Source organism: Emydura macquarii, unplaced genomic scaffold (genome assembly GCF_026122565.2).
Source record: "Emydura macquarii macquarii isolate MOO-44397 ecotype Brisbane River unplaced genomic scaffold, CSIRO-AGI_Emac_v2 contig_1253, whole genome shotgun sequence".
NCBI lineage: Eukaryota > Metazoa > Chordata > Testudines > Chelidae > Emydura > Emydura macquarii.
The window spans coordinates 15,738,175-15,762,332 of NW_027131390.1; the positions used below are offsets into that span (position 1 = coordinate 15,738,175).

At 40.3% G+C, this 24,158-nt stretch overlaps 1 protein-coding gene across 7 annotated transcripts in view; it reads right to left on the reverse strand.

Annotated features, from left to right (window-relative positions):
- Nucleotides 1-24,158, reverse strand: part of COL4A6 (collagen type IV alpha 6 chain) — a 178,947-nt gene that overhangs the window by 64,358 nt on the left and 90,431 nt on the right. For 6 of the 7 annotated variants that reach the window (XM_067548217.1, XM_067548215.1, XM_067548210.1 and 3 more), the window contains 2 exons: nt 5,151-5,285; nt 3,171-3,215 (listed from right to left, as the gene is read on the reverse strand). In XM_067548217.1, the coding sequence (XP_067404318.1) occupies nt 3,171-3,215; nt 5,151-5,285 (180 nt within the window). Of the gene's footprint in view, nt 1-3,170; nt 3,216-5,150; nt 5,286-22,935; nt 23,111-24,158 lie in introns of all 7 variants that reach the window. The other variant, XM_067548218.1, reaches the window with a different exon arrangement.

Sequence of the window (24,158 nt, forward strand, 5' to 3'; positions counted from 1 at the left end):
TGTCCATAGTGTCCAGGTGTCAGAGAGTTAAAGCCTCTTCTGAAAAAGGCATCACACACATGCATTATACATTCCCTTTGGACTGTGAAAAACGTAGCATTTCCTACCTCTGACTAACCTGTATTCTTGGTTAATTCCTGAGGTCCTGTTGTAAGGGCCTGAGCTTGACAGATGCTGGAGCACCCACAACTCACTTTAACTTCATTGCGTGGTGCAGGTGCCCATCATCTCCCAGGATCTGGCCTTAAATGAGATCTTTTCCCCCATGAGTTTTAAATCACTGATCAATTTAGCTGGTTTGGCCTGAAAAATTGTGACGGTTTTCACTGCCCTCTCCTTCTCTACAGCTGGCTATCACATGCTTTGCCAGATCTGCCAACTCAGCACATAGGGAACAGGGACCTCAACAGACTAAGGCAGGAGATCTTGGCAGTCTGTAATTATGGCATGGCACGGTAGAAGGTTCTCAGGCTCATGCTAACACACAGACCGGGGTGATCAGCCATCCCCGCTGTTCTCATAAAGGGAAAGGTTCTCTGGGAAGTAGAAAATGGAACCAGCCCCTCCAAAGTTAATTGCCCCACTAGCCCTCCTTCCTTTGTCTCTCTCTCTCTATCTCTCTACTCTTAACACCAGGATTCTGAAGGGCTTGCTTTCTAAATCAAACAGGCGTAGTGCACAGGCAATCTCAACAGGAGAGCTCAACAAATGTTTAAAAAAAAAAACCATCAGGGAAACAGTTGCAATCAAGGGTGAACTCAAAAACTAATTTAATAAGCAGTTTCATTTATCATTAGAGCAAAGGAGCCATTCTAGCCAGTGCCAACATCCTGCGTTTTTTCTACCAGAGCTTTAAATAGCCTAAGAACAAAATATGGTCTCTTGCTGCCCAGGTCTGTGTTTCATGGCATAGGCAATGACTCACACCTTGTAGAAACATTTCCTTTTAGAGTCTTGTATATGAGCTAAAACCATATAAATCTTCTATCTCCATTTCCAACCCTTTGCCAGGGGTGTGTTTGAATCTAATCCCATGGGATAAATTAAACATATACAGTAGAAAGGAGGATTTAAGAGCCTTTTTTACAATCTGTCTAAGGCTAACATTGAGTAAACACACACTGCTGCATGCACTAGATCAAAGGGACGCATCAGCCCAACTGCAGCACCATGATTTTACCTGCTATCAGCATTTCACTGGAGACCACAGCTGGCCACCACCTCCCACAGGATCACCATTAGGATTCCCCTTTGGGTAAGCCCCTTGATAAAACTCACTCACACTCACCCTTTTGCCCACACATCGTCATCAGAAGAGTGTCTCTTTGGGGTTACAGTGTTAACTCTTGTGAAGGCAGAGCAATGTATTTTACACACACGCACTACACCTATATAGATAACGTGTATGTACATCATATGTATTTCACAACAAATCTAAGCTGGTCCCTATCCTGAAATGTGATTACAATGACACTGGAGAACATATAAATATTTTCCCAAGCAGCAGGATTCTCTATTTTTAGCATGAAAAGGAGCTATTTATCTCAGCAGCAAGAATGAAAATAAAAAGCACTGCTTTTAAAGTTTCCACTCTCCCTTCTCTGCATCTGTAAGGGGAAGATGGATCCAATCCAATCTGGAGTTCAGAGGCAGAAGGGTCAGACTGTTGAATAATCTGCTGCTCACAATGAACAAAATCAGCCTCTTCCCACTCACCCACCTGCAAGATGCTGTAAAGAAAACAGATCAGATCCAGACAGACCTGAGGTTTCAAATCCCCTTTGTCTAACTCCCCTAGCCTTCGCTTGGAATGTCTTTAGCTGCCAGCTACCTGGCACTTACCACGGCAGCATCTTCCTCCTCCCTTCCCTCCCTGTTGGGAATTCCTACTCCCCAGAGCCTTATTCAAAAAATAACCTGAGAACAGCTTGTTCGGACAGTGTGTTCAATTACACTGAATATTATGGGAACAGCTCAGTCTTGTTAGAGTTTCAGGATTGACTGGTGGGAAAAGAAAAACAAAATCAGTAGCAAGAGAGCAGAACAGGACAGAAAACAGGCAAAGATGAGCAGGGGAAGAAAAGAAAGAAACTGGGAATGACAAGGAGAAGGCGTTTGAATGGAACAGGAGGGAGCAGAGCACTGTTGGCCCACATGGTCCAGATTACTCATTTCCAGCAAACATTTTCAGAAACTGTCAGTTTTTTGAGTATTTGACCAATTCTAGAAAAGAGAGCGAGGGAGGAATCACAGGGGGAGGAGAAGGAAGGACACAGAAGATGGGGAAAAAAATCAAAGAACAGAAGAAAGAGAATTAGAATGCAGAAATGGAAAAAATGCAGAGTGAACCAAATAATGTAGAGAGGGAAAAGAATAGAATGGGGCAGCCTCCATTATAAAAAACCCACAAAACCAGAACTAATAAGCAAGGGCTCTGGAAGACATCCGTGCAAGAAGAGCTGCAAGAAAACAGAGTGGAGCAGGTCAAAATATTCTGGATTTTGAATTCAATATTTGATAGAAAACAATTTTTTGACCAAAAATGTCAAGTTCTCTGTCAAGTTCTAAAGAAAAAGAAACAAAATAAAATGGATAAACTGGGGAGAGTTGATATTTAGTTCTATTCCTGCAAAAAGCAGTAGCTGCTTTTTTCCTGTAAAAAGTTCTGATCAGCACAGATCCAAATCAGAACTAATTAACCCCAGGTGTGGGAAGCAAAGACTCTCCTTTGGGTCTCTCAACTCCAATTTACTGGTTTCACTTGAACAAGAGTTTACTAGAAATAGTTCTGAACTAAAACGCTGGATGTGACACCTTCAAACATTGGTGAAACTGAATTATAGATGCAAAAGTGCCTCGGAGTCACTTCTTGATCTTATAAAAACAGGGATGTATCCCTGGCAAATGTCCATTTTTTACTTGATACTCACCATCAAGGTATCTGAGCCCCTTACAGAATTACATGGGGCACCTAAGTAGTCTAATCAACACGCCCTTTTACGCTAAACAGGAGGTAAAGTGGTATAATAATTACATTAAAATTATTATTATTATAAATATTATGGAAAAGGTTTGAGATGAGCCTGGCATTGTGCCCTTGCGTCTGCTGGGAGCCTATCTCTGTGCCCACAAGCAACTGCCTTATATTTATATATTTACAAAAAACTCACTGGAATCCCATTGATGCCTTGAAATCCAGGAACTCCCATTGGACCCTAAAGGAAAGAGGGCACAAGTAATGCGTTACTCGGACAAATCCTGTGTATGTCAGTTACCTAGGACTATATAAAGAGTAAAATGTGTGTATCACCCAGGTCACTTGTTTACTCTACATCTTGTGAGGGTACATGATCAAACACCTTCACTGAAAGGAATAGGACGTCTCATATGAGGTACCCAGGCTCCTCCGTTGTCATTAGCATCAATGGAGATGGGAACTGAGGCTGCCAAATTAATGCCTCCAAAATGTTTTCATTAAGTATTTAAAAAGTGAAATACAATTTGTAACAGCCCGTCTGGGGCAAAGTCTGATGTCACAAATATCATCAACGGTTTTCAAAACAGATTAAATCTTGGCCTTGCAAATGTTTCAAGAAACGTTACAATTGTATCTGTGATTTTGTCTGTACTGGCCTATACCCTTATTCTCAGATGTTGCCAGCTGAAATATGCAAACCATTATATTAATTTACATTACTCCTGCATCTGTTCCAACTGAATACTGTTGGGCTGCCTCTGCCAACCGGTTACAGCTGCTGAATGTTGCATGTGCCTCCATACTCAACGAGAGGCTCAATGATGGGAGCAGCTATCCCAGAGTGGACAGGTGGTTCACTTCATTCAGCAGCCTGCCTCCAAAAGTGACCAATGTTTGCTGCTTCAATGGAAGGTGCAAAAAGCAAACAAACAAACAAAAAACCCTGCCACAGGCAGCTCCAGGATAAGTGTCCCTCAGGGAAAGTTTCATCCTAATCCTCAATAGTGAGAGATTGGCTTCTCCCCTAAAGCAGTGAAGTTTCCCTCTTCCTGAACTCCTGATTATTGGTTTTTAACCCTTACTGTTATCATTCTGGATGTTGTTTTTATAACCATGTAAACGTTCCATCCTTGTTTTGAATCGTGCCCACCTCAGACTCAGCAACACCTTGGAGTAATTCATTCCACAGGATAGTTGTGCATTGGGGGAGGGGATGTGTGGAGTATATCCTTTTCCAGGCTTGAATGTTTTGTTTTTCAACTTCACTGAATGTCCCATTATTAGGACATTAGGAGAAAGGTTGAATAGCAGTGCCCTCTCTGCCTTCTCTACACCAGTCATTATTCTGCATCCTTATTCATTTCCTCTCTATGGTAAAGAGTCCCAATTTTTTCAATCTATCTTAATGCAAGCATTTGTTCATGCCTTGTTTCATTCTCATCACCCGTCTCTGAAGGCCCTCTATTTCTGCTGTATCCTTTTTGAGATGGTAGAACTGATCACTAATGACATTATAATATCTTCTGTATTATGTTCCATTCCATTCCTTATATAGCTTAAAATTGGGTTTGCTATTTTGGCCACTGCTGCCCTTTGGAGAAGATGTTTTCACTGAGTTCAGTAATGTTCCAGTCTTTTATTGCATTGTTACAGTTAATTTGGAACCTAGTAAGATGTAGGAGTTATTTATATCATTCCCTCATTGTGCATTACTCTGCATTTTCCAACACAGAATTTCGCCTCCCATCGTGATGCCCATTAACTTAACTTTGGTAGGGTTTGACAGTCTGAAACAGGTAAGATTGTTTACATTTCCCTCTACGGGTATCCCAGTAACACCAACCCCTCTTTCACCTCTTCTTGTGACTTCTATCATGGCAAAAATACAGTCATCTGGTGACATAAAGCAAAAAACTCCATGTGCAACATCGAAGCCGTTGCTGTGAATCAGCCAGCAGAAGGTGCCAGGTTGGACTGTATGGACTAATCTGTACAATTCACTGACCAAAACTGTCACCCTCAGACTAAACTCAGTGGATTCTCTAGAGATGTTTCTCAAATAGTATATCCACTTAGCAGTGAGATAGTCCAGTACTCTTTTTATTCACTAATAAAGAGCTGCTGTGATCAAATGCACTCTAGGGAAAAAGAGGAAAGCACTTATTGAACCTACCTTATCTCCTTTCGGTCCAGCTGATCCTGGAGAGCCCACTGCTCCTCTCTCACCTTTTGCCCCTGCCAAACCTTCTGGCCCAGTAAATCCTGGAGCACCTATAGGTCCTTGGTTCCCAATAGGTCCCGGTCGACCCTGAAATGGTTACAGTAAGAGGCAAGTCAATTTTCCATGCTTCACAAATGTCCTGCATGTCTCAAAAATAACTCAAAACCTGCTAGAATACTGTAGGTGGATCAGGAAAGATCTCTGAAGATTCCCCTGTACATTCTCAGTTAAAGACAGTTTACAGATCAGTAAGTAATACTCCTACGAGGTATTTCAGACAATGTAGAATGATGCATTAGGGATGAATTACACAAATAATGAGACACCCCTACTTTTCTCTAAGGATTTCTGGCTGTTCATCAGGCTGTAGGAACAGTGGAGGAGAATGGCATTTGAAATCAGGTTGACTACTTCTAATTGAGGTTGAACCTCCAGTTCCAAACTTTAAAGATAAGTACAAAAAGTCTGTGCTTGAAAAGGTACCAAACACAACAGAGAAAAGCCAGGAAATGCAATACCATGCCTAATCTTGCATGGGTCACATGCAGTCAGAGGCCTTGCACTCAGAAAACACATTAATGGTAGACTAGTACCAGGCTTGGCTCAAGATCAGTGGGAACTCCAATGACCTCTCCCATCACTTGTCAGACAATATGTGGATTTTAGATCATGCTCCCTAGCTCTTATGCACCATCATTGTTCCTATCCTTTCCAACCTTAGGAAGAGAAAGGCCCTGAATGCCGTTTTCCAGGGAAGTGTTCCCCTTCTGCAGGGTTTACACAGAAAGGAAACACAGAGCATAATATTTGTCCCTCAAAAGCATTAGGCAGAATCCTGAACTTTGATCTGGCAGTTGACAAACCTGATAAATACTACTGTCCCAATTCTTTGTTTAAATTCAGTATAAAATAGGATTCATTCCATTAAATTCCAAGGGACTAGGACCCCATTGAGCTAGGTGCTGTACAAACACAGAACAAAAGATGATTTCTGCCCCCAAAGAGCTTACAATCTAAGCACAAGACATAAGACAACAGATGGATACAGACTGAGAGATGAGGAGTACAAGGAAACAATAAGACAAAGTTAAGCATATGCATGATTTGCGTATTTTGTGTGTTTGTGTGGCTATAAATTAAACAATTATTTTAATATAAGAAAAGTTGCTTCCCACGCTAAGGTTCATCTGCCCAAACTCTGACTCAGATCACATTTACAAATTAGACTGGAAAAAAGAGTTCAGAGCGTAATTGCTTATGTAGTCATAACAGCACTTTTGAGTCATAGAGTTTATGGCCAGAAAGGACCATCAGATCATCCAGTTTGACCTTCTGTGTCACAAACCACCCAACACCACCCAGCACCTGCACATTAAATCCAACAACCGAAAATAGACCCAAGCATTACAGCCCACAAGAGACTAAACTATGATGTGCCACGGGCAGAGAATAGGAGGGACCCAGCTGCAAGGTGCATCAATGCCTCAGGCCCCTGCAATGGCAGGTAAATGATTAAGGGGATACATGCATGAGCCGCTACAAAATATTATAATAAAAGTAAAAAATATTTGTCCATTTCATCTTCCTCGTCCAAATAACGTTGTTTTGTAGTAGCTAATAAATGGTTCAAGTTAAATTCTCAAGAACATGCAGCATTTTTTAAAATAGATTTACAGTTCAAAAGAAAGAGTTTCTCTGGTGGCAACTGGAGGATGTAAATAATACATGATATTTGTGATCTGTGTTCTGACCCAGTTTGTGCAACCAGAGCACCACAATGGCTCCATTAGCAGGGGAAGTAACGCAGTAACTAAACGTTACCAGAAGATGGCAAACTTTTCTAAAACTGCAAAGAGAAAGGCCCTGAATGCCGTTTTCCAGGGAAGTGTTCCCCTTCTGCAGGGTTTACACAGAAAGGAAACACAGAGCATAATATTTGTCCCTCAAAAGTTTAACATCTTTTATTGTTCTGCCATGACCACAGAAATCACAACGAAGGCTGAGTTACGTGGCGCTGCCTTATAAGCATCTGCGTAATCTGAACACGCCTATTTGTCACTGCTTATGGAGCTTACTGCAGGTATTCTGCTGTTACTTGCAGAAGACTGAAGATCTGCACCAACATTCTGTAGCACGTTACATTTACCCACATCTAAAGACTGTTTTAAAAAAGCAGAGGGTGTCCGTCATGCAAGGACACAAAATATTCACAGAAATATGGTTAAAGACCACCAACCTCCTTTCATTAACTAGTACTGTCTCCCAGCTGAATCAGCATTTAAAATATAGGAAAAAGAAAACATGCTTTAGTTCTAGCTACAATGAATATTGTAAATGAAATCAACAAGATAATTCACAAATTAATCTGGTAATTTGAGGTAGCTCTTTTAAATCAAGTCAAGTGCACTCTAAGGGTTTAGGAATTTTGCAAAGCTGTATTTAAGAACAACGTAGGCTGATCGTATATGACCAGGCTCTTCCATATTGATAAACATAGTCCATTCTCTTTGCAAATACCTTTTTCCTCAATCGAAGGGACACATACATATTGATGTTAGTTCCTCACAAGTTTTACGATTCACAAGTGTCAACAATGCAAATATGTACTCTTTGCAGGTGCTGTGCCTCTTTGGGTTCATGCCCAGAAAGCGAACCTACTGAAGGCAGGTAAAAACACGACTGATTGAGAATAAAATATTCCCATTTAAACTGCTGGCATTAGCAGACATTGGTTAAGAAAACACTTGTTAATGTCACATATACAATGGTGATTATAAAAGACTGGATGGCCTGTTCAACCTGCTGAGTGAATACATATGGGGACTTCTTGCATGAAACTGGGATATCTGATAAGATAATCTTGGCAACTGGATACTCAAAAACATTTTTAGTGTTAACATTGTGTAGTATTTATTCAGGCAATTCAGAGTTAATCTGAAAGAGATAAACAGTTTGTAAATCCCACATCATCTGTACTTTATACATGACTTTTAGGGCCATATTATCAGTTGGAAGAACTCAGCTAAATTAAATACGGTTATTCCAGCAAAGAATTTGGCTCTAAACTGATAAATATAGGGGGGCGGGGGGGAGGGGAATTAAAAAATTAAATCACTTCCTCTTTTATTTCCCTTCTAGGACCTGAGTTCAGGTTCTGTGTTCCCCTGGCAAGGGAATGCAAACTCCCTGGAACAAAGTAAAGAATGCAGCTCCCTACTGAGTACCAGTCTCAGCAAGTGTTGCTGGAGGCACATGGAACCTGACCTCAGGCCTTGGTGGGAAAAAGGCCTTGTGGTTTATTTTTAAAATATATTTGTTTGCAATTTTAACCTGCTGTTCATCTGGGATTTTAAAACTCATTTTTGTAACCATTTTTTAAAGCCTTCCAATTCCCTTTTCCCATCCCAAGAGGATGGATCATCTCACCACATATCCCATGATGTTTCTTCATGACAGGGACAGTTTTCTTTACAGTTTTAAACCCTCACCCTTCTGTTACAATTGCTTCTTCTTGGTCTTCTGTCACCTACTAACTGTACTAAGATAACAATAGTGCTAATGCACGGTGTGCTGCTCTGTCCCCCTCTGGTGGCAACTAGCCCAGCTAGTGATTGATGAGTCTGTTATAGCTTTGGCTAAGAGCAAGGTGCCTTTTCTTTGCTGTAGAGACTCATGCCCTAAGCTTCAGAGGTCCCAGGTTCCATCCCACACACGGATAACCACGCTTTGTCAGCTTTACATTAAGTGCATCGAGGTTTCTTCAAACACTGCTGTGAGGTCTTTGCTTGCTGTAACTCTTCACATCATTCCACTTACTTATTTGGATTGTGGAATTCTACCCCCAAACGTGCAGCTCTTGAACTGATGAAATTACAGCATAAACGAGTATATTTTCTGAACTATCAAATTTGACAAATGTGTCCAGTGACAGCAGCCTGAACCCTTATGCGAGTCTTGTCTAGATCACTTTGATGAGGGAATTTAATGTGTTCTCTGTGTTCTAACCCCAATGGATAAAATATTTCCTATTTACTTAACACTCCACTAGGAAGATTTTAAAAGCACTTGAAGATGGCTCTGGCCTGTCTCTAAACTCACAAAGACATAGCAAAGTGCCTCTAATCTCTCCAGTAATGTGATTATACCATGGTAGTCAAGCTCTCATGAATTCCTCTTGCTTCCTTTGAAGTCTGTGAGGACGGAAACAGTGTTCTCCATGCTGAAACATATGCTTTGTCTTCACTGTGTTTTTACGGAGGCATAGCTCATGTGCATTGGTTACCCTGAGGTAAGAAACCCCACAGCTTTTATAGCAGTGAAGACAAGGCCAAAGAGAAACAGTAAGCCATGTTCAACAGCAACTTCTGCAGAGCCCTGTTTTTAATCATCATTATTGTTCAATATTTATATTACAGTAAGCTCTAGAAGCCCTGGTCAGGATTAGGTCCCCATTACTCACCTAAATCATGAAAAATTGTTTCTACTTCTTGACTGGATGACAATTTTTTTTAATAAATAGATTTTTTTTTTTTTTTTTAAATAATGGATACCAAATAAAATAACACCTGCCAAGTATGAACTTTTGGATAAGGATTTGTGCTAAAACCTGTGAAACTTTTGTGATTTGTGAATAATTTCACGAATACTCAAGAGTTGTTTGGATACTTCCAAATAGATAAAAATTCAACCTTGTGAATGACAGCGAGCCACAACCTGAGCTTTCATTCACAAACGTATTTGTGTATCTGGCTTTTATTATCCAACCTCCTCTAGATTAAGATGGCTATGTTCTGGGAGCAACGTCACTACAGTAGGAACCAAGCGAATGGCATGATTTTGTGACACAACACTACCCTTCCCTGGATACTTCCTGGATTTTGTGCCACCAACGCAACGTGATTCAGACACTGTTTATTGTTTAATTATTGCAAACTGCTAAAAATGCAATCCAAGTGGAGGCTCAAACATTTAATCCAGACGCTAATGTTATTTGCTCTGGCATCTGCCTGCAGTAGCCAAGACTGAAAAGTGACTGTGATGGGGCACCTTATTTCCTTCGAAGCACCACATGGTGGTAGGAAACAACACAAAACTGCCTGAAAAGACATTCTGATCACAGTGCCTTTTGATATGGAAATGGTTTCATCCGCTGAGGACCCCCTTGGCTCACACTTCAATTCACCTGTCTCCTGGACCTTCACACTGAAAGGCCAGCCTGACGGGCGATGAGGGTGCCTCAGTAAAGAATTTACTGCCATGCAAACAAAGAAGTCACAATTAGTCTATTGTCCCTGCCCCTTTTGCCCACTTTAATATCCCAGAGAAATTTCCACCCACTGCACTGGGGCTGCTCCACATAGCTCTGTGAATTCCAAACATACATTTTCCCAACGCTTTTGTTAGGTGGAAGGGGAAGACGACAATTTGCTTGCTGCTTTTCTCTAAACAAGGCCTGGAGCAGGGTCATGCACCTGACAGTGCTAGGGAACTGTTCGCTGATTTCACTGGCATAAAATAATATAAGCGCTTGCTTATTTGGGACCCAGGGCTGTCACCCGCACTCACTTTGAGTAGCAACTTATCCCTGGACTATTGATTCGCCAGCAGGCAAGCACTGAAGAGGGACAAGGTTAACAGGACTCCATGGGAAATAAAAACAGAGCAAGTGCCAAAGTAAGAGCAGAAAACGTAAAGTGCTGGGTGTTACTATTGTTTTCTAGTTAAAATTAAGATGCAGTGGATTAAACAGTCAATGGGATGTGAGCACGTTTAAAGTTAAGCATATGAGTTAATGCTTTCCCCAACTAGGACCTCAGTTATTTAGAGGGAGTGCTGTTTTCCCTGCCATGGCCTGTGATCTTAGCAGTACTGTATTATTTCTGCTGCACAGCACTGCAAGAACCCTGGACTGGAGGAGACTTCAGTGGCCACATTTGTAAAGGGTCCTCACTCTAGCCTCTGTGTGCACTTTTTCTCCCACAGACAAATAGTTTTATTGATGCAAATAATTGCCGGTGCCAGTGCTCCACTCCAGAGACAGGTACTTGGGAGTCTCGATTTGTGCACAAAATGCTGCACTCACAATTGACCATAGGAGGAAAACTGGGAGGCCATTTAAAATAACTTGGCTATAAAAATAAATGTTATAATTTCCTGCATGAACTAAACAGGATGAGGCCTAAAATGTTCCAGAAAAATCCCAGCACTGCCATGCAGGAAGTGATGGTGCTGAATGTGGACTGTCATCATATGCCTGATCTTTAAAGGTGCCTATTGCCCTCAGCTCCTACTTAGGTCAACGGTAGTGGTAGTTACAGGATCTAGCTTCAAGCCACTGAACCAATGCTATGCAGCATGATCAGGGATGCTGTTCTACTGCCAATGCTGCCTTTGGATGGATGAGATGTAAACACAGAGCCCGTCTGCTTATGGTCATTAATATGATTTTTTCTCTTTGGGAGGCAGCATTGTCTAGTGGATAGGCTTTATGCCCAGCTCTCCTACTGACCTGCTGCGTGACAGTGGGCAAATCACTTCTACTCCCTGTACCTCTGCTTCTTCCTTCCTCCCCCTACTTTGTCTATATACTGTAAGCTCTCTGGGGCAGTGACTTTCCTTACTACATGTGCAGTGCCTAGCACAACAGGTCTGTGATCTCAACTGGGGTGTCTAGATAATACACAACCAACAACCACCAATTAAATACATTTCCAAAAATTAGGGGCCAGACCTCTAGTTTCCTGGTCCTGGTCAAATTCTGACTTGGATAATTATATTCACCCTACTGAAAATTCCTTTGTACTTTTAATGGGATAAGTTAGTCTTCAATTCCTCCTCTAAAAACACAGTGAAACAGGTGCAGAAATGGCTTCCACATTCCTACGACATAGTTGACTACATTCCTCCCCAGGACTTCCATTAGATAAACACCTCCACTGATTTTAAAACAAGTAATAAAAGTTAAACACAAGAACAGAAATTACAGCTAAAAGACAAAACATTCTGGACTGCTATCCCACCTCACCCACTCAGCCCCTCCCAGAAGGTTCATGTGCTTTTATACTTGCACATCTATATTTTTCTTTAGAGAAGAGAAATTCTTTCCATATTACAATAGATTACTTAATTTTGTCATTGATCTTAGAAACCCTATGTTCATGTCAAGCAATACTTGGCATGTTGACATGGCAGTCACAAGACACGAGCTTTCCACCTTCTAAAGATCAAATATTTTGCACAACGATGGACAACTGCAGTCTCTTTTTTTTTTTTCCAAACGATTTGATGTCCCATGTAGCAAATGATGTTCCGACTCAGCTGATAACTTAGGACTCCTATGATATTTGTGATACTATTTCCATTACATCTGACTAGAGCTGCTGAAAAATAGGAAAAGGATTTTGCGAAAAATTTCACAACTGTTTCCATTTTGCAGGATTTGCACCAGAGCTATTCTCCATTTCTCGGTGAAATTTTCACAGAAGAACAGGTACCAAATAAGTGACATTCCTAAAAATATAGGATGGGTTATTACCCTGAGTCTTCTAGTATATTGCTTCCCTCCCTTCCTCCCGCCTTCCTTCCGTTTATTTAGACAAAGTGGTCGTGACCAATTAGATATCCTGAGATCTCAATATCTTTTGAGTTCTGTTACAGACAGAAGAACATAGACCCCTCCCCTTTCCTATTATGCTCACACAAAGGTGTAAAACTGCACAGTAACTGTGCAGCCAGGATTAGAAAAATCACTCACCAAAAATAGCTGTATTACTCAAAACTATATTTTTAAAGCTGATATATTTTATCTTTACATGCTTTCATCTTTGACCGAGGAAGAAATTTAACTACCAGCTATTGCAAAAGAAAGATGATGCATTGAAGTCTCTCTTTTTTTTTTTTTTTAAATTGGGAACCCAGCGCTAGATACATATTTGTATTTGCAACAAAACACTCAATTTTAGAACAGCTACTGTGATGGTACACGCAAATTGGCTACTGGCATAAGTAAGTAGTTCTTCAGGCTTCGGAAATTGCGCATAAATAAAATCTGGCATGTGAACAATTATGACAACTGTGTGTGAAAACAATAGGTGTATAGCAGTGGGTAAGAACTCCTATCCACACTTCATGAAAATCTGGCCCTTATGTTAAATTCATTAATGTCCTAAAAGAAAGAACATTTAAATTCAGAGGATGGACTAAATTATTATGAACTCTTATAGCAAGATCGCAGTTGATGAGGTCTAACTGATTGAAAATCCATTTGTATTTTACTTTGGGAACTGAGCACTTTTCACAAAGTGCAATGGGAAACTAAAGGTTTTTGAGATTTTACAATCTCTTAATTCATATGTGCTCTCCTCATATTTTCAATGCCTATTCATTATAGATAAAAAACAAAATCAGAAGACCATCCCCTTCACAGTTCCCTAACCCATTTGCTTAGGACAGCAACTGTCACAAAATTTTTCTGCCCTGACCTGACAGAAGGGCACTTATTGTCACCAAGAGGTGTACAAGTCAAACTGAATTTACAGTACAAAAGCATCAATTATTTACAAAGAAAATTAACAAAGAGGGGCTACCTCTGTGGACTTGTTTATTTCCAGTTTTCTGGAGCATTTTTGCAGATCAACAGAAAGGCAATGTGAGCAACATATACAAAGTAAAAACACGGGCATTTTAAAAAAACTACTCTTCCATCAGAGCCAAATCCCGACAACACTCACACAAAGTGCACACAAGAGCAGCAGTCAGGTGAGAACACTGCAATAGGAATTCTGCCACTGCTGTTGACACATGGGGCCTACCAAAAGACTGCTCTTTTATTTCTTCGCTCCTGGCTCATGACCTGGGTCAGGGTTACAAAAGGGGTCAGTAGTATCTGCTGACCCCATTGGCTACTGTTGCAGGGCCTCTCTCTAGCTAGTATGATTCCCAATTGCTACTGCACATGGTACCAACAATTCTCTGCTCTTCCATAGACAAAAACCTAGGCTTCGCTAGTCTGTCTGTTCTGCTATGGTTCTGGTGAGAAGTCATTTAAGATCCCCCTCCACAGACTAGTCTTTGGAGACTGTTTGGATTTAAAAGCATAATTAAAAAATGTTTGGTTCATGACTAATACATAGTGATGCATTCTAGTGATGGATACATACCAGATGGATACATGGCCAGAAAGATGGCAATCCATGATTATTACCACCTTTGCTGCATTTTTCCATCCCTTTCCTTCATGTCTCATTATCTGCACTCCCACTAGTCCTTGTAGTCTTATTGACTTTCTAATTAGGTTTCTGTTTACTTTTAAATCTTCATGTTAAAAGACAGACCTGCCACAGAGTCACCTGCGCAACACAGCTGAGCAGTTACACGGGGCCTCCCATTTTTATCATATTTTAACAACAGTATTTTTCTGACCCTTTGACAAATGCTGGAAGTTGAAGGGAACCACAAGTGTGTCTCTTTTGCTCTTTACACAGCAAATGTGATATGAAGGAACGGCACAGGAACAGTGGAGTCCAAATAACCAAGCTTACTACTAACTATTTACAACATAGAAGGCCCAGCTACCTACACACACTCCTGTTCTGATAAGTTCTGAATGGAAAACACAGAACACACAGAGCACCAATAGAGGGCTCACATGCTATTTAAAGGGATACTATCCAATTCCTATACACTACAATGAGGCTACCAAGATATTTACCAAAGTTTCAAGACACACATACTGCACAAGTTCCTTTTATTCTATTATCTGAAGGATGAGAGAAAGTGGGTCTTGTTGCTGAACCCCAGTAGTTTAAGTGCAATTTGCAGTGTGCAGTGAGGGGAAAAATCCATGAACTGGAAGCAACAGCTGGAACTCAGGATTAGTCAGCTCACAGAGAACAAACCCCAAAGTTCCACAACATTCCTAGAAACCTATTTAAATGAACAAGAGTTGCAATGAACTTTTTGCTGCCTCCTCCCCTGGCTGGCATTTTCATGCTCCCTTCTTCATGGACAGAAGATTCATTGTTGCTAAATGATTTTGGTAGAAAATTATTTGTATTAAGCAGTGCATTGAACAAGTGAAATCTTGCCAATGTCAGTGCTGTTAAGGCTCCTATTAAAGGAACATTGTGTCTAGTAAGGCAGATAGGGTTCAGCCAGATGTGAAAAAAGATCCAGAAACAGATCCAAACTTCCCCAGGGTTTGCTGTGTTCAGATCTAGGGATTTGGTTTGGGCTGGTCTCTAGTTCTCCTTTTTTACAATGAACTTCAGTTCAAATTATCTTAAAAGCTTTTTTTTTTTTTTTATGTGAAGGTTGTGAGGATTTAAAGTTAGGGGTTCCTAGTAAATGTAAAGGGATGTGGTTTTAAGGCAGATATAAGATGGGAATTTTGTGTTCATTGCAGTGCCAGCTTTTTCAAAATAACAGCTATTTCTTGGCAGATTGGCAAGATTTACATTTTCACAGTTGCATAGAGGGCCCGTGATGCTGACTTTCACACATCCCACAAAAACAGTTATTGTCAGAGCCTAATCTGTGCACTAAGAACGCAGCTCTTCAAATCCAGAACAAGCAAACGAGAAGGCTGGACTGCAAAGTGCATGGGTCTGTACTAAGTGGCGCTTTTACACAAAACTAGCTTCCTCCGTATTTAAAACACTCATAAAAGGAGTGCGGTAGAGCCATAAAATAGCAGGGAAGGAAGTGGCAGATCAATTAGTGAAAAGTGAAAGGAGTTTTAAATTGGCTAGTGCAGTTTTCTAATAAAGAAGACATGTTTGTGCTCCCTTTTGTCGTACACATCATCACACTAACAAGATACTATTCTTCTGTCACAATAACCAGGGGTTATGACTTTTGCCAAAGATGGCAAGAAAAGCTTTTTTAAATTCACAAGGCAAAGTCAGATCTTATTTAGTAAGTGAAGTAGCTAGAAACGGGGTTCTCCATCTGGGAACATTTTAATGCTTAAGAGGCGTTAATCCAGTTCACGTTGAACAGGATCAAGCTTTGGGGGTGTGGGATGATGCGGGGAAAAGGGGAATTATTATAAATGTGGTGTCTCCTATTATTTTGTCCATATTTTCCTCCTCCCTCTTTCCTCTAGGTGTTAATGTTACATCCATCATCATGATATCTGACACCATCAACCTGTCCAGTAGTTTGCCTGGCAATCAGTGACAGGACAATTTCAAACAGTACTTCAGTCCCCATGAACTTGAAGGCTGAACTGGCTGTTGGGACCTATGGTACAGCCTGGAATGCATAAAGGCTGGATCTGAAACATGCACACTGAACGGCTACTACAATGTCTAGTGAAGTATGATACCGTAAGTGCTTTTCTCACTCTGCCTGGGAAAACAGTGCTGAGCACAGAGAAGAGAACTTCCTTGTTCCCTCAATAACTCAGAGACAAGCACCACATATGGAATTTATCCAGTGCTGTGGGGGTTGGACAGTAGGAGGAAGGGAAAGAAAAGAAATAACACGGAACCCTTTTTCTGCATGGGGAAGACAGAGTATGAATTTCCCCCTGCGAAGGGGGGAGCTCCTTCCCTCAAACTGTGTGAATAGATGCAGTATGGGAGGAGGGCTGCATCAAACATGGCTTCAAAGGAGGGAGAGAGAAGAGAGACTAAATAAGGGATGAAAGGAATAAAAGCTTGAGGGTTCCAGGGGTGAAGGTAGATGTGCAGCTTTATTGGTTATCATGTATGGCGCTTCCTTAACAAAAATGCTCTGATTTTCCAAAGGCCTCACACAAGAGCCAGGAAAACATTTCATGACTATTTATGTGAAACTTTATCTTGTTTTTTCATTGACATTTCATTTACTGAAGTGTTATAACCAGCTTTGGCTTCAATAATTAGCCAAACCAACTTCTCAATGTTAACAAGCAGTGATAATTATCTGGGGGAACTCAAAAAGGGATTGTATATTCATTTGGAGAACAAGAACATGCAGACTTACAACATTAAGGATTAAAAAATAAAAATGCACAGTCAAGACTTTTGTCAGGGAGATAAATCTTTGTACTTCAGGGCAGAAACAAACCACTAACTGGAGTCCAGGAGAAGCTTTCCCTTTGCGCAGCTTATTTCATTGCTACCTACCTCAGTGTTTCATGAAGTTTTCTCTGAAGCAGCTGGACTAGTGGGTGGATAAGATGCTGGCCTGGTCTGATCTAGTTTGGCAATCACTATGTTCCTTTGTTTGGGAAAGTTCAGACCCATATCTGAACTTTGTCGCCTGAGCCCATTCCCAGTGATCAGTGCCAACTGCACGCTAACCTCATGCCAAACTTTATTATTTTTAAAGCAAATCCATTTTTAAATTACACAAGAGCGTCTCTTTCATTTAAAAGAGAGGCCAATAAAGTATCTGTTTATTTTGGGCAGAATCAAAAACAGCCAAAATGCTTTCTTCAAAGGCCAAAGCCTTCAGTCTGAATTTGACATTTGCTGGTGAATAAGTTCAGAAATTTCCAGTTGGTAGTAAGGCTTCCTATGTTTGATGCCGAGACACTCATTATGAGGTACGTTTATTTGACACTTATACCTATGAAGAGGGATAGCAGTGAATCACAGTGAAGTGATATTCTGGAACGTGGTTAGGTGGTAGCATTTCTGCACAGACAGTAGTAAAATAATGGTTAAAAGTAATCTGAGTAAAAATTTATATTGTAATATAAAGCCACCACATATGGCAGAAGGACAATTTAGCTTCCATGACAATGATTCCAGAATGACACGTTCTCTAAATGGGACATCCTCTAGGATTATTTTAGTAGTGACATCATAAAAACTCCCTATGGCTCCCTCAATTAAAAATGTATATATGCTATTGGATTCAAAATTTTTCACTATCTTTAATAAATATTTGAGTGGTGCCACTCCTGTGTTGCTGTCAATCTTCTCATTCTGTCCCAGATAGAGCATAGCATACCTGATGGAATATAATTGAGCTTCTCGGCGGTGCTACTGAATCTTTTATTTAGGTTTGAGTATCTCATCACTATACTATCAGCAATCACAAATGGAATGATTTTAGTACTTAATTACTTGACTTAGATTCATTGCAGATGTTCTCTAATCCTTCTTTCATTACAGGTTTATTCTGTTGCAGTCTTGAATTCTAGATAATTTTATGGGTTTTAGGATTATATTGTTTACAGTGGCATTAGTCGCTTTTTGTTTAGAACACAGAATTATTGCTTTTTATTTTGCTTTTAAACAACAGTATAACACAGAAAAGCTGTGTTTTGCAGGAATTTATCATTAAAAAATTGATATATGTGCAGAGTAACTATACAATGCTATCTGAAAGAGTACAGTTTTTCCTTCTGTTTAGAATAGGAAATAGCTGTGGTTTTTAAGACCCACCATGTGGTAACTAGATACAATGAGACTCATTAAAATGTCATAATTTATTTTCTGTTTCCACAGAGGTAACCTAATGAGTCATTGAAATATAAACAATAGAAACGTTGATCTCAAGAATAAAATTGGCATTTTAATTTCCTACTCAAACGATTGGGTCTAATTTTGCTGCAGGTCAGGTCCAGCAGCAGCAGGCACCTATCGTCCAGTTCCATTTTAGATGCAATACTCACACATTACTTCTTCCCAAAATAGCAACAATCTCAGAACAACAACAAGACTTTAGAGATTTGCAGCATTTCAAATGGAGGAATTCTTCAGATCAGATCTTATGACATTTTTCTAATTTGTCTCAAGATCTTGAGAGAACAGGTTTTTGAGATACTGGAGTTGTTGAATTCAAGTCTGAACACCTGTTCTGATTCAGCCTGGAATCCAAATCACAGTTTAATATACTCTGGAATGGATCAAGATCTCAACAGTTCTGTTGTTACACAGACAATTCATATCTATAAACTGCCATGAATAAGATGATACTGCAACAATGCAGGTACATTCTAAATTCCCTTCTGTTTTGGACACATTTATCAAATATCTTTTCCCATACATCATCCAGTCTTTCTTAAAGTACTTTTCCTTGTTGGTACTGTCGTGCAATAACACCATCAATTTTTTCTTATGCTTATAGCAGAGCTCCTTATATATTGTGACTGACCCTCAACAGAAAAAGCCTCTGATCAAATCCCAAGATCTGAAAACCCACGAACTCTCAGAAACTTTGAAGCCAAATCTAGAATTTCAAAGAGCCTGTCTTGGGACCTCATCCGTGCAGCTAGACCTGAGTATTGTAGTATTCACTAGTATCCTTCCACTGGGGGAATAAAGTAACCTTTCTTGTTGTGGGAATCAAAAATAAAAGACACAGCCGTGCCAATCCTCACCCTTGTTAATCACCAAGACGTTCTCTAGAGTTTAATACAATTCCTAAGGGCTCACTCAGTAAGAAGGCAACCAGTGTTAAGCAAGGCCACTCAACAGGCCTGTCCAGCCAGGGGTCACAGGAGCGGGACAATGGGTTCTCTGAGATCTGGACTGCTAGCAGCTTCCCCGGCAATCTTGCCTTCAATGGGAGCAAGGGTATTTGAATGGACTTCCAGGCATGTACCTGACCCCTCAGTAGCGTGACCAGCTGTCCCAATTCCATAGGGATAGTCCTGATATTCGGGGCTTTGTCTTACGTAGGCGCCTATTACCCCTATCCCGTGTCCTGATTTTTCATACTTGCCATCTGATCACGTTAGTAGGATGTGAGAACTAGGTGGTCATCAACAGCTTCCCCTGCAATGACCTCCTAAAACAAAACCATCTATTGCAATCATTTTTAAAGTAATACTAGTCAAGACTCAAAAATCAGATGGGTACTGTTTGCTCCACTCTTTCAAAGGGGATGGGGGGAGCAGAAAGGGGGCAAAGGAGAACAAACTTTGGTAAGATTCCAGTTACTTTTAAGGCATGTTAAACAAAGCAGTTCCAGGTAGACTTTTATTGTGGTTCCTGGTGGAGAGCAAAGCCCCAGCCGGTCACTGATTGTTTGCTAGACAGTGTCAAAGGATGAACTGTCATTAATAAAAACAACTGTTCAATCCAAGGGCAGGGGAGAAAAAAAAAGAGGATTTTTTTATTTCTCTTAGTGAGTGTTACATATTAAGCAGGAAAAGGACGGAAATGAACTGTTCACCTACTGGAATTCCCTCTGGCTAAGGTATATAGACTAAATGATTAATTCCAGTGTTGCTTGTCATCACTTAAATTGTATATTTAAGTCCTTGGACATTTACACTCCAAAAAGCTTCATTCATTTGTTGGTATAAACTACACTTCCAGTCTGCTTAATCTTTGATGGACAGGCCTCATTGTCCCTGAAATCTCTTGCTGCACAATACAACAAAGGCTTAAATGACTCTTTAGGCCTGTACTACTACCCACAATGCTTTGTGCTTCCTGCCCATATATCCCTGGAATCCATGACCATGCAGATTACTAAATTACACACTAAACCAGGGATTAAGCATGGTTCTTTGTATGGGAGCATCTGAGGTCTACAGGAAGATTTTACCTGTCACAGTATGTGCTCATTAGGCTTTGATGAGAGACAGAAGGAAGCAGTGCTGCAGAAGATCACAAACACTAGTGTGTGATAATCAGCAATCTCAATATGATGACAGGATAACCTGCTCACTGCTGTCCTACACACAGGTCTAGGGAGCTTTATATGAACAATAAAGACAACATAGACACTAACCACCTACCACTCAAAAAAAAAAAAAGAGGGAGCAGATTCAACACTGTGACAGTCAGCAAGAAAACTGCTCCTTTGGTATAGTAAAAAATGTTCAAGGATAGGAATTTACCCCAAAGCTATGTAAAGCAGTCCAAAAAGGCAAATCTAAAAGGTGGAATGTAAAGTATCTCAAAAAGCCCTTTAAACGAGTTGTCATAAGAACACACAAAGTGAAATTTCTTCCAGCTGCTTTCAATGAAGCTGTGAGAATATTTTACCTAAAAAATATTTTTTATATATATATATATATATATATATATAGGCTTGAAAAGGTGACATAACTTTAGTCACTTCAAAGTTATTTGACTTACTTTATCTAATTGCTTCATACTTGAAAAAATTGAATGTTTTTAGGAGGTTCCTATAGCCAATAATTTAGAGCCTTACTAAATTACACTCTAGGTATGACAAACATGAGTTGTCTCTATTTATTTAAAGGCTGTAGGGTTGGGGTGGCAATGCTAGATTTATTTGCATTTAAGTCTGTCTGGAAGCTTGATGGACACCACACATTCTCTGATCAATTCCCCACATGAAGGCCTGTGCTAGGGAGGGAGAGAGATGGAATTCAGAGATGTCATCCTTAGAGGTTTGTCTCAAGAGGTGAACTCTGATATGAAGACATTTTGATGTTTGTATCGGCACGTCACCATATTACATCAAAGCATGGATGATACTACGTAACATCACAATGTGACTCTGGTTACAGGCACCAAAACATATTTCAGGAACTGTGAACAGCCTGCTAGCAGCCTGATAAAAAAAAGGGAAATCCAAAATACAAGGATAGGTGATAACCTTAAGGGAAGACCAGGGATCCAAAGGTAGCAGGGTGTTAGGTCTGAAGAGCCATGAGGAAATTTTTAAAAAACCAGTGTTGGACGGTGTGCAGTACCCAACGCCTGAGGCTGCATGTTGAATGCTAAGAATAAAAAGGAATATTGAACAGCTGGCTCATTCATGGAGCACCTCCAATCCTGAGCGCTGAAGAAGGCAGGGGTCTCCTGTGCGAAACAGGTTTATTCAGCACCTAGCATGGTAGTGTCCTGGTCTGTGATTGGGGTCCTCGGTGCTCCAGTAATACCAATCAGTAATAGAAATAATAAGCTGATCGCGTAATTAAAGACTATTACAATGCATGTGCACAACGGGGCAGATTTCAGATTGCATAGGTACTCTTAAAAACTGGCGTTTCCTAATTGCCAAGTGCTTGACTTCGTCACTTTAACAACATTCTTTTTATGCTTTTTGTATGTAATATAACATCCAAAATAGCACCTCAGTTCTAGAGGTACTCAGTACCAAAAAATATGATGGAATTCAAATAACTGCCTTCAGATACAGGGTTAAGTTGCTCCTGACCCATGCATTTAATAGGCAAGTTTTCAAGGTGGCCTTTTCTTTAGTCAGCACCAGCAGCAAAATCTTCAAGATGGCTGGGTGTGTCCCCTGAGACATGCCATCTGAATAAAAATTCACTGTATTGCGTTTTAGGCATTCTGAGGGACTCTCTCTCTCCTCTCACTCAGACCAATGTGAACCAGAAATGATCCAATGAAGTGTAAAATTGGTGTAACAGAGAAAATCAGGCCTGGTGTTTTTAATTGTCTTGCTGCAGTTGCTGCTGGTGCTGGGCTAAATCAGCATCAGCAGAAGTATGGTCTTAAATCTGCCACTGGCTGCACATGCATATAGGCCAGAAGCCTAAGAGAGAGAATGCCAGAAAGGGTTAAATGGAAACTTTAAAAATGGGATACAGGGCGTGCGGGGGAGGGATGGAAAATAAAAGATGGAAGGAGATAGACACAACAGAAAAGGAATGTCTCTGTTGTCTTCCATGTGTCTGTTGCACTTTGGGTGAAATTCACCCATTTGACGACAGCCCCACAAAAGCCCTCTGTGCCATACAGCTGCCCATGTACTCCTGCCATTGATTTTAAGACAGAACACCCTACTGCAATCAATGATCACACATTTTACCTAACTTATGTCATTTAGATACATTAGGCAATCTAATTACAGTACTTTGATGGGGCCTCTTCATTTTTCCCAGCTGATCTTCATTTTACCCTAAAATCACTAAACTCAGTGCTTAGACAGTAGCTCTCTGGAGAAAAGACCATCTTTGCATTCTGTGTCTGTACAGTGTTTAGAAGAATGAGGTTCTGGTCCATGACTGGGGCTCCCAGGTGTTACTGCAAAACAAATAATAAGAATTAAAAGAGAGACCCATTTTTAGCATACATGATCTTTGTAGCTTAATCAAAACTATTGATGAACAAACAAATGTATTGTCTCCTCCATTATCATATATTTGGGTGGGAGAAGGTACATTGCTGGCTTCCTACTATTGTTCTGAAATCTATTTCACCTGATAAACAGTTAGTGGTTATCAGAGAGTTATATTCCTAAATTACAAGAATCATTTGATTCTTTTACAAAGATGGTGCAAAAAATCTCAGTGGTATCTGCAGCCACATGCGAGTCCTATGTAGGGGAAATAGTGATTTATAAAGTAATCTTTCATAATGACTGCTTTTGGTTGGGTTTAAGCATGAAAGCTCCAAGAAAGCTCTGAAATTTTTGCACTAACCCACAGCTTTTTGCACTGCATTTGGTTTTAATAATTTTCCAACCAAAAAGGTATTTTGCATCACAAATTTTTTAAACAGCTCTCTCTATGTGGAGATAGCAGCATATCAAGAAGTGTATCAAACCCTGGACATTGATCTGAACAGGCAGTTTGTAAATATACTTTTTGTTGAGGCTGGAATGCCAACTTTATATGGCACACACTACCCTTTAAAGCCCCTCAAAACAGATTTGGCACAGAGGCAGATAAAAAGTACATTCCTAATACAGCTAGTTTTGCTTATCTCCAGAGGTTGTGCAAACCAGCACAATATTTGGAAGTTGACTCAAACATGAGAAACACTGACTCATCAGGTGCTAGGTGGGGGGAATGCACTACCAGACACAGACTGATTTCATTTACTTCCTCTTTTCAAATTATGTCCTCCTTTGCTCTAGCACTGCAACAGTGGAAACAGCTGGTTCCACATGGCAAATCAAGATCAAATTCTATACAAACTTGGTGCTAGGGGTTAAATCCTAGCTAGTTCTGTCAGGCAGGCAGTACAGGTACAGATTATGGAATATTTCCAAAAATTTGCAGCTTCAATAGCTATCTTAAGCAATGAGTGAATTAGATTAGAGTTTCTGGTATGTGGTGGTATTTGGGTG